At 47.6% G+C, this 11,865-nt stretch overlaps 1 protein-coding gene across 2 annotated transcripts in view; it reads right to left on the bottom strand.

Moving 5' to 3' along the window:
• Positions 1-1,005: 1,005 nt before the first annotated feature.
• LOC122386805 (protein amalgam-like) overlaps positions 1,006-11,865 on the bottom strand; it is a 40,883-nt gene continuing 30,023 nt past the window's right edge. The window contains exons 9-11 of one of the 2 annotated variants that reach the window (XM_043376434.1): positions 5,600-5,816; positions 4,421-4,519; positions 1,006-2,498 (exon numbers count right to left, since the gene is read on the bottom strand). In XM_043376434.1, coding sequence (XP_043232369.1) covers positions 2,482-2,498; positions 4,421-4,519; positions 5,600-5,816 — 333 coding nt within the window. In that variant the 3' untranslated portion in view covers positions 1,006-2,481. The remainder of the gene's footprint in view (positions 2,499-4,420; positions 4,520-5,599; positions 5,817-11,865) is intronic. The other variant, XM_043376436.1, reaches the window with a different exon arrangement.

Here is an 11,865-nt window from a genome sequence, read left to right as displayed (position 1 = left end):
TGAATTACTCCGGTCTCCGGCTTTATGAAACCGAATTGGCATCAAATACGCCAAATCTGGCATAATTGACGGAACGCCGTAAGTAATTCCTTTTATGAAACGAGGCCCTGGTCGCGGAGGCGCGGCGCCGTCAGGTCCGGCCAGGAGATCATTAGCTCCCACTGCGTGTCGCACGGGGTGGACAAACGCTACTCAAACTGTGGTCGCCGCCGCCCGCCCGAGCCACCTAATAGCTGGTTATGATGACATATTAATTCGAAATGCCGCGCTCCCGTGCATAGACGTGCTTTGCGCCACTGTTTGGAACCATTTGGCGTAATTAAAAGCGCTTAGCTGACGTTGGGTGTGATTTATTTGCCGGCGGCACGGCGCCGTGTCATCAGCGGGGCGTCGCGGTGCCGATCGCCCGTCATTGCTCGGTCATGCCCGGTCATTACGCGGGGGACCGGGCTCGGTTACTGCCGGTCGACAATAGGCGATGAACGGCACCCGGGGACGCAGCGCCGCTGCTAACGCCCCAGCTCAATCGACCGGAAAAACCAGTGGCCCTCGCGAGGCGACTTCACGGAGCCGAATAATTACGTTGTTTATTTGTGTCACTTAAATTTAATTCTTCGCAATGTATCAAAGTGCATCTAGGCTCTTGATATGCTCTGGCAAAATGATATTCTTACTTAGCTAGATGGAATAAGTCAGATAAAAATGGCGTCATATAAACCTCATGAGGACACGCCGACAGAGGCTGGACACGCCACAAAACCCAATCATCATCGGATAAAAAACGAACTCTCGTTATGTAGGAATTTCCTCAATCAGCTTTTTACAACCAAAAGTTGAAAATGGGCTAGCCCCACAAGTCACACTGCGAGTTGATCGATGCGTCTAAGCTTCTTAATTGCACATAATGTTTAGCGCTCTATTGACTAGTCCTATCCGCGTGCTACTAATTCGTGTTAAAAGTGTCTGTGTGGAAACTGGGTCACTTAAAGTACAATTGTACACATATCATTTCGAAACATTAGTATTGCTCAAATACAAGCAGCCAGGACATATAGTGCTTAACGTCATTTGGCTCAACTGAAGCCGCCCGAATGATGACAATGGAGACAGCACAGCCACGGCACAAGGTGCCTGGTTTGCACGCTCGGCGGCTCACATTGACACACATAGCCGCAGTTAACAGTTCCGGCAGCGTTTAATGATGACACATTACTTAACATTTGTCAGCGGCCTCCGATTTATAGGTTTGCTCAAAGGCCATGATACCAAACTACATGTAGTTGTCTTCAGCAATGGCTGGGGCCGTACGTATTCCTGCATGGCCAATCCGGTGAAGCACACCAAAACTAGCGAGCATAGCGTGACTGTCAGAGTAAAGCAATCGATAATATTTACTCGCGGACAGCCCCGGGCTGCCTTCCATAAATGCTTGTGAAAACAGAAGAGAAATAGCTGCTGGACATTGGGCGATGAACTCGCGATTCACCGATCCCATATAAATCACTCTGTGGGTGGATAATTTTAAGTTCATCATTCATACACCGTCATATCGCACCAAACCACACGGTCACATAATATCGGGTGGACTCTAGAAGACAATGCATACAGACAAGTTCTATACAGACAATGCTCATGGGTTCTAGCGCACTCCGATCGCACTCACCGAAAAATGGATGTAAGAATGTCTTAAACAGTGCAGAATAAAAAATTATTGAAGAAAAATTGTCGTCTAAACTTTTATGAAAGGGACTTTGTATGATGTTATTTTTACCACAAATATAAATGTATATGTAAAAAATATCTTAGGAAAAAAGCTAAGAATTTATAACCGAAGTATGCGTTGTGCGTCCCTGTTCCATGCATCCACGTCAACATTCCTGTTCAGAGTCTAGACATTCGATGATCAAAGACAAATATGCAGTGCCCCCGTGAGACGTTCCAACAGCGTCCTCAAGTGTCCTAGCTCGGGCAGAGGGTTTATGGCTCTCACTTTCTCGTCCTGCTGCGAAGTACGGCCTCGTCACGCGGCTGACGGGACGCTTATCAGGACGGTCACACCACTGCAATTAAATCGCAGCGCCACGCGACACATTTAACGTGGCAGCCAGCTCCTCACGATGGCAAATGTCTCGCACGCAGTGGCTCTGATCGTTTACTGCAATGCTAAGCTGAATGCGATTTAATGTTTGTCACATCACCGCAGTTCCGCGACTCAGTATGGTCTCTACACGGGACAGTGAAAAGCCTGGCCCATCAATTTGTGAGGCTCGAAGCTGCTTTACCGCCGACAATCACGTAAGTGGCACATCTGCAATGTTTTGGGCAGTGCCGGCACTCGGCTATGCGCAGTTCTGGCACATCCCCGTCCCACTGCGAGCTGAGAGCAGCCACAGTTCTGGCAGCGTCAACGGCAGACGCCGGTCCCGCTTTTCAGCGATCTCATCACTGAATTGGTTCGCGGTAGACACCGTGAATCTTGAATCACACCCAGTTGAAACCTGAAAAACAAGAAAAGCACAAATGGTCATGTAATTATCATTCGCTTTCTAGCAAAAAAGCACTATGTTTAACCTTCCAGGCGGTGGGGGGGGGGGCAATTTTTTGCCCCCCCCCCTTTACTTTTTTCGATATATCTCGAGAACCGCTGCGCCGATCGTCACCAAACTTTCAGTACCCTCCCGGGAGCAGCTAGCGCACATGGTGACCAAAAATTTTTCCAAAGGCTATGATAGGTTGGCCGCTAATGACGTAAGAGTGACGTCATTTTTGCCATTTTCGACCCAAAAAAAGGTTTCGCGGGAAGAGCTGTCAGGCCTACAGCTTTAGAGATACAGAAAAATGTTTTAGACATAAAAGGTGTGGAATCAAAAGGGCTACAAAACTGCTATTTCGGTTTTTCGAATTTTTTGGATTTTGACCCCCAAAAATCAAAAAATAGATTTTTTGAATGTAATAGCCAAAAAATCCAAAAAGTTTTTTGAATTTCGAAAAAACCGGAATATTTGTGATAGTCCCTACCGCCTTCTATCTACATACCAAATTTGAGATCGATACCTCGTTTTTTGGCCAAGTTATAGCGAAAAAACTGTTCAAAATTGATGACGTCAAATTTTCAAACTCAATTTTTAGCAATTCTAGACCTCGTAGCGCAAAACAAAGACCACCATTAGACTCCCCGTGACGAGCTGCATCGAATCGATACCCATTTTGTGCAAAAATATCAACTTTGAAATTTGACCTTTTTTGACCTGACCTTGACCTGACCTCCACCAGAAAGTGACCTAAACCGTACCTGATGCTCTTATAACCAACACCATTGAGTTGGAAATGAAAAACTGGCCATAAAACATGCATCACATAACCTTAGTAAAGTTGGGCTCATGTGGTGACCCTTGGTGACCTTTGGTGACCTGACCTGTGACCTGACCTGGTATGACCAGTGACCTCTAATAGCAACATATGTACTGGACAACTGACGCCTTATCGCTGATTTTCGACAAAATACGTTTTACTCGGTGTTATAGCGCTTTCCCTACAAGCCCTGTGAACGGTGAAACATTTTATCTTTGACCTGACCTGTGACGTCATCGGTGACCCCGAGGTCAATGAAATTTGGTTTCCTTCGACAAATTTGACAGGGCTATCGAACGCCGTTTGAATTTTTCGGATCCGTCCAGTAGTTTCGGAGATACGGGGGGCAAAAAAGTGCCCCCCCCCCCACCGCGTGGAAGGTGGCTGGTAGGCCCACCGCCTGCCGGGTTAACGGCTTTCACGTAAACGTTTTTTTTTCTCAGTTATATTCCAACCCCTAACATTACTGCTAGTTCAATACATGTACCTAGCTGTTGGAAGACGCTCTGATTTTCTAATAATGCTTAGAAAACAGAAAGTATGCTTCTGTAAAATACAAACACCTCAAACTAAAATACAGACTTTTGAAAAATGTTTTCCGAGCTCGGTCAAAAACAAACAGACGTTCGTTCAAAGCAATCAACAAATAAGGTCTAGCAAAATTTTGATGTCATTTGGACAACCATATTAAAATAACTATTCTGTCGTTACCAGCGATGGTAATGATGGACCACATCTAGCATCGAACGAAAGACCACGAACTGATTTGTGACCCGGACCCTAACTCCGTCTGCCATCAAAGCTCCGACCGACGTCAGGTGGCAGGAACTCACCGCGCAAATCAGCGAAACCAGGAACAATGCAGTGCTACCCAGAAGCGGAACGTGGAGGTCACCGAGGACAAAGTATGGCACCTTGCAAGCTGCAAACTAACAATAAGGTAGTTTGAGTCTGGAAGCATTATATAAGCACTAAGTAGTCTCTCCACGGCTTCCGTCAGGCGTCATAGCCAAGTAGCAGCGGTTGCCGGTTCCGACCTAAAGTGAGGGATGCAATTGCCTATGCTTACCTTGGAATGCATTGGAAATCAGAAGTGCCACTGTCAAAATGACGGGCGGCAAGCTAGACGACGAGCGACTCGCAGCATTGAACCTCCTGGACTCCAGAGCTGAAACACGCACACACAAAATATGGCGTTGTTAAAGCATATGCGTGTATAATGGAAGTAAGCGACAAATGTACGTATTCCAGCGTATAATGAAGCAATCTAGCACATGGCCGTTACACAAAGGTGCCGATTACCGTGCGCCATTCAGCAAACAATGGCGTTAGTTAATTGACCATTAAGGGCCAAGTGCGTGAAACACGCACCCGCGTAACCTCAGCCCACCGGGGAGTGCATCCTGCCCTCCCCCTCCCTTTTGTATGGTGTTAGATTGGTATTAATATAATCGACTCAATTATTGGGACGCAGATTAGGCCGGGGAAACCTAGTAAAATAAATTTTGTCCATCCGTCCATTAGGTTTAAATAACAGTGTATGCGTTTGAAGTTTTAAGTTCATTAGATAATAATGATATGGCCACCGTCGGAGTTCCAGCATTTATCATTTGTCCGTGAATTTAAAACAGTCTTGTGGTAGGTATATTGAGAAGAAAAAAATCATGTACGTAGTTAATTCCTGTTTGGAAGATACGGCAGGATAAGGGCTGCATTTCACGTCGACCTGCTATGAGCTTACTGAAGAAAGCGCGCGTTAATAGACCGACCATCGCGTTGGTCGGTCGCGATGGTCGCGAATCGCGATGCATTGCGGAGCGGCACGCGTTGCTCAGTGATCGGACGGCTTTGAGACAGAGCTGGAAGGCAGGCTGCGCCGCGGTACATAAGTGTACGGCGGGCCAGCCTACCGCTGCAGGCAGCTGATTCTCGCCCGTAGCGTCACCGCATTGACTGTGGCTTTAGGAAAATAAGGACGTGGCTAGGGACGTTACAAAAGACGTTTATTATGTAACTACTTTTAAAAAAGTGATACTGGCTGCATAAAACACACATGCTTGAATAACCTGAGGGCCAAGGAAAGTATGCATTTATTACCGCAAGTGATTGCTTAACGGAAAACACAACGATTTGTCACTGAAATAATTATCAAACCTGCAATATACCTCTTACTTATCATCTCCCATCTCTCTCCTCCCGCTCTGATCCCATTTCCACCTAACCATCACCTCATCCCCTCTCGACCCACCTTCTCCCTTAGCCAGTGTGGAGAAGTGCACCATGTCGGAGACGGCGCTCCAGCCGTGCCGGTTGCGCGCCTGCACGTGCACGTCATAGGTGGCCGCCGGCGCCAGGCCTGTCAGCGGGATCGACTGACGGTGCCAGTGCGCGTCGACCACATCTCCGCCGATGTGCGGCACGAGCACCTCGCGCCAGCCGCCCGAGGACGCCGACGAGCTGTTCTGCTGTGGAGAGAGAGAGAGAGAGAGAGAGAGAGAGAGAGAGAGAGAGAGAGAGAGAGAGAGAGAGAGAGAGAGAGAGAGAGAGAGAAAGAAAGAATAAGTCACCTTCTCGCTGGTCAGCGTTGGTGATATTCTGCTACACTGTTGCTGATAACTTTTCATGGATTTATATGATTTATTTTAGATGTTTATAAACATCCGTAAAGGCCGCCCCACACTGGACCTCGCATGCAGGTTGCGAGTTTGCGGGTTTTGAGTTTGCGGGCATAATACTAATCATAGAGTGATTAGACCGTTCCCTTATGGTAACTTCATGAATGCAGTAAAGCCGGCACACCTTCAGAAAATTACATATTGTCACAATACCAGCGCGACGAACCAAAATTCGACTCCAACGAAAAACCCGCAAACCTCGCAGAACTCGCAGACCTCGCAGCGAGGAAAATCGAAAGTTGACTCAAAATAAACTTTTGAAATGCGACGCAAGGTGGCTCGCAAGCTGAAAGCATGCAGACTCACTTGTTAGATGGTAGTGTGGCCTGTGGGTCATTCAGCTTTGATTGTATTATTTGCTTTTGAAGAAACCCGAAAACCCAAAAACTCGCAACCCGCATGCGAGGTCCAGTGTGGGGCGGCCTTAAGAGAATGTTAAGCGACTCAGTAAGGCAAATGCAGCCATATGCAGCTCCATTACAAGCTTGGAAATGCAAGGATGTATGCAACGACACAACATAGTCCTAAATCGGTGGTTGATGCTTTGGATAGAAGGCGGGATGACTGGCTATTTCATCTGTTCGTAACTTCTGCGAGTCATCAGAACGAGAGCATCCTGGTCTACTTTGGAAGAATATTGGTTCCATTCCCGTCAAACTTGGAGACCTATGGTCATTCCATCCACTGATAACTAACTACCTCGTAGAAATTTGCGTGCTACGAGAATATCAGTCTTATCTGTCAAAGCATCCAGACCAGCATGGATGCCCCCATGCATCACGTCGACTAAAGTAGCCAAGGCCAGTCGCTTAAATCACCGGCCAAGTTCTGAAACCACTCGGCCGTGTGCCACCCCTATACACATACTCATTCGAGCAAGACGTCGCTCGGAATTCGGACACAAAACTGAATGTTCATCTTCCATCATACCATATATTACTGTCAGTGCGTTCTGCTAATGAGTCACTCTCTGAAATGCAGGATAAATAGCAATTCAGTGTGATTTGATATCACTGGTGATATAAGAGTTTACTTTTCACCAGCGTCACGACAAATCCATATTTGCCTTAGCAGACTACACCTTTTTAGCCGCGATTTAAAACAGTTGAACTCCATTTTAAAAAAGCTGATCTGTGATTTAAAACTGTTGAACGGGGTTTTAAAACACATGACTTCCGTTTTAAAAGAATTGAATACGATTTTAAAACAACTGACGACGATTTTAAAACAGTTGAATTTATTTTTAAAAGAACTGAACTGCATTTTAAAAAGCATGATAGGGTCGGTAACACTCCAGCTACACTAATATGTAATGATAATAGCTATATGCTCCCCCGTTTTGCGTCGTCTGCTAGAATTGAATGAAGCACTGCTTCTTCAAACCGGAAGAGTTCGAGTAAATACAAAATGTAAAATGTTGTTCTCGTGACTTTCCATTTTTCCACTTTTTCTGTTCGGTATATATGCAAGACTGCCACTCCCCAGGGCACCAGGCCATGTATAGGTCACTTGGGTCACTTGTCACTGGGCTCAACGTTCGAGCGACTGTACATATACATAGATTCTACATAGTAGGTATTGCATTCACTTTATAAAAGGCATATTATATTCGCATTTACTTTAAGTAAAGTATCTACTTTAGACAATGTCATCACCCAGTATCGGTGACTTGATTAGTCACCGATGATGAAAAAACTGTCACTGCTGTAAGAGAAGAAATAGCTCAGGCGGCTGCATAAGCTATGCTGGGTGCATAAGCTATGCTGTGTACCGGCTGCATGTAGAATGCCCGAAGATATGTAAAGATAGATGCGTCACAAAAGCATGACGATTTTCTATGCAAAGTTACATGTGTACATATTTTCGAATAATTTCTATGTTAGCTAACGACTGTTAAGCAGTGAAACCACTCGGACAATGTTATCTGAATAGCCTTGCAATAAATGCAGTGGGATTTTTTATCTTTAAAAACGTTGCAAAAAGCAATAATCAGAACACATCGGCAAACAAAAATTAGTTACACTTTCAACAGAAAAGGCAAGGTATTAGATAAGGTTGCATGACAACAAAATGCATTGTGTTAGTTATAGTTAATTATTAGTTATATTATTAGCTATTATCATTATAAGTGTAGCTGGAGTGTTACCGGCCTTATCATGCTTTTTAAAATGCAGTTCAGTTCTTTTAAAAATAAATTCAACTGTTTTAAAATCGTCGTCAGTTGTTTTAAAATCGTATTCAATTCTTTTAAAACGGAAGTCATGTGTTTTAAACCCAAGTTCAACAGTTTTAAATCACAGATCAGCTTTTTTAAAATGGAGATCAACTGTTTTAAATCGCGGCTAAAAAGGTGTAGTCCGAGAGCTCCGCCGAATTCAGGCCTCATTTCAAATGCGTCATAAGTCTCGCGGCGGGCCCAAGTTAGCGTTACGGACTGCCGTGCCGCGCCTGTAGTTGGGTCACGTCAGGCGCGTGACGGCGCCCTGCCGAAATCCAGCACCGCCATTCATAAGCATTTGCCGGTCGGCCCCAGCTCGGTGGCGGCGACACGCGCTCCGTCCGCCGCCCCGGAGACGCCCACACGGTATAGCAGCCCATCGCCACTTGAGACCGCCGTCTAATCGCCCGGAAATGTCACCAAAACGGATCTATGGACACGTGACCATCAGTCACGCTGACGCATCAAATCCGCTCCGCTGGAGCGCTATATGACACCCTGGCGACGCAGGTGACGAAGGCGCCGCCGCTCCGACACCGTTCGTTTCTGAGCGCCATTATATGCTGTCAGGCCGAGTCGCAGTGAACAATGACCGGGTGCCGGCGGCGGCGGCGGCACACCGAGCCTGTCGATACGGGAGCGACGCCGACGAGTGGCCGGCCGCCGACTTTGGACGGCTGTGGCCAGGAGGTGGGTATTGACTGAGAGACGAGGCTAGGGTTATGAACGATGACGTGAAGACTGGTGTGCTGAGCAGTGCAGTGCAGCAACAGCAGCAGCAACAGCAAGAGCAATAGCAGCAAGTGGACCGACTGGATATGTCAGGAAATAAAGTGGCCAGGAAAAGCCAGCAACTCTTTCGGATAAAGACGGCACTGAAGATGTGCGGTGGCCTTAGAAAGTTGGCGGTATTCACACTCAAATACGACTTCCTGGCTGAGGCGTCTGCTACGAACTGTTGATTTGCAGAGCCGCCCAGCAACTCTGCTACTATGCCCATAACTGTCCATGTATGCATGAATTACCATGGCTGTTGGCCACTGGGTAATAATTAGCCGAGATATGGCTGGCAACAGCAGTCACCAGGGACCGACAATTCAGCGACTGTCACCTCCAACTACCACAGAGGCTGGCTTTTAGGTCAATCGCCTGCCGTTAACGGGCGCCGGCCGTTGGCTAGTGGTCAGGCACAGCAACTATTTAGACCGGACAGATACCATACACCTCGACGGACGACCACAGAAGCACGTGTCAGATACCCTACATCGGAACCGCTGACCGCAGCGGTTGGTCAGACAACGCGACCGCCGACCGCAGCGGTTGGTCAGTGGTCAGACACCAGCCACCGCGACCACCTACCGCCGCGGCCGGCCGTCAACAAATAAAGGCCCTCGATACGCTCCAACACAACCCACGCAGTGTCCAATCACCCGGCCCAGCAAGACGTCTACAAACCTATAAAACTTTAAAGACCAGTCCTAAAAACCTGATCACTAGTCCAGGCCACCCCGCGGTCTGGTCATTTCTCAGCGGGGCCGCGGGACGGGCGGGTCGATGAGCAGCAGTCCACAGGTGTTGCCGCTCCGCACCGTCTCAATGACGGCGACCCCCTCACAGCCCCATACCCCACCCCACCTGAGGCGCCGGTCCAGTAGTGTGTGAGGTGGTATACGGGGTAGACCAAACGGTGATGAACACCTTATAAGGTGTTCCAGTATACTGGCCATCGGTGATAGCATGTTCATGTACGATATGAATTGCTGTATTTACAATAGGTAAATGATTTCGTAGCTAGGGCACGGCTGGGGTTTACGATGGACTGTCGTCAGTGCCTTTAGGGTCCTGACATTTCTCTTTTATAAACTGCACGACTAAGTCTAAGCATGCAACTTGCACTCATTTACCATATTCCACTGATATCCCTCTTCTCTGCACAACTCGCTAATGTCCATTCCACAGTCATATTCCGCTCTAGTGACATTTAACTTCACTACCACATCCCACTAAGCGACATTCTACTTTACTGTCACATCCCATCGATGCACATTCCGTTCCATTGTCAGATCGCACTCCGCTGTCAGTGACACTCTATTCCCACTCCGCTGTCACATCCCACCGAGTGACACTCCACTCCCAGTGACACTCCACTCCCACTCCGCTGTCACATTCCGCTGAGTGACACTCCACTCCCGTCCCGTCGGACAGCAAACAAAGACGCAGCTCACCCTGGGGTCGCATGGTTCAGCATCAGCCCGGCCCGGGATGCCGACGGCATATAACGGTGTCTCGTTTGTCCGCAGTATTGCTGCTGAGAGAGCCGCTGGGCGCAGCGGGCCGCCGGGCGAGCCACTTGGACCGAGACCGAGCGCCGTCCTCAGATCCAGTGATATCAGCCTTAATAGGACGCCTGAAGGTATATGGTATTGTGTGGCATGCAATGTAACCGAGAGCGTACACTGTGCATATTGCATATGCTTGGTAGCTGACGCGAGCATCACATAAATAGAATGCATCGCTATCCCGACGCATAGATGTTCGCTTTTCTTTGTGGATAACAAGTTTCACAGTGTTGGGTGTAGATAAATAAACACAGTCGAGAAGATTATCCTTCATGTCCACTTAAGTCCCTACCTAAATTATCACGTAAAGCTGACCCATTTTGTGGAGAAACCTTCAACGTTGCGTGTTCCTTAGAGGCTCCCCTTCGTTATTTTAGGAAAAGGGCCAAGCAAAGCCTATAGTCATACAAAGTTTGTGGCCATTAAGTGTCTGTCACATCTTTATATGTTAGGCAATCCTGGTTGACGCGCAATTTGCAGGGACGTAGATGTTAAATGAAACACAAATGATAAATGCTAGACTTTTAGAGCACATACGTTTTACAGCGTAGCTGTGTAACTAGTTATACTAAAAAATCTCCTGATATGGTAAATGGTTTCAAAATGTAATTGCATTGCTATCCTCAACCAAACCATTGAGTATCTATTAAATTCATTTTCCCTAAGCCGGAGAAACCTGTGGATCAGTGCAGCCGCCTTTCTCGAAGATCACATTAACACCATAGCTGACATCTTTCAACATCAGTGGTCCCTTTGTTCCGTCGACCTTTGACACCACTACCTGCGCTGTGCGAGGGTCTGATAGAGTTCACTAGATCAGTCGTAGCGAGCAGCCGAACTTGGACACGCTGAGCAGCTGGATCTCGGACCACACCGAGCCTATCGCGCGTCTGGCTCCTATCGTCGACGCGCGGCAAACTTGTTCGGTTGGGCCAGCGGAGACGACGGAAGAATTCGTGACCACCGCGCCGCGCTACTGACCAACGCAGTGACCCCAGGCCGAGACGTCGCTGCCACTTATCTCGCTCCGACTTGGACTTTGTCGCTCTAGCCTCCGTCCGAGGTTCTCCTCGCTCTGCCTAACGCTTATCTCACGTTGCTAATGTTTAGCTTCTCGCTTGTTCTCTTATGGGATACCTCGTCTAATGGCTATCATTTTGTGGATAACCTGCTCCAAACACCTTCCATCTTACTCTACCTTCCTATTATCTCGCCTTGATCGACCCTCCACCCATGCTTCTCTCCCTTTCTCTCACCCTGCTGACTCGCAGCTCTCTACCCA

Source organism: Amphibalanus amphitrite, unplaced genomic scaffold, assembly GCF_019059575.1.
Source record: "Amphibalanus amphitrite isolate SeventyFive unplaced genomic scaffold, NRLGWU_Aamphi_draft 000263F_arrow, whole genome shotgun sequence".
Taxonomy (NCBI): domain Eukaryota; kingdom Metazoa; phylum Arthropoda; class Thecostraca; order Balanomorpha; family Balanidae; genus Amphibalanus; species Amphibalanus amphitrite.
Note: the sequence above shows the minus strand (reverse complement) of the source record. Positions and strands in the feature narration are given on the sequence as shown.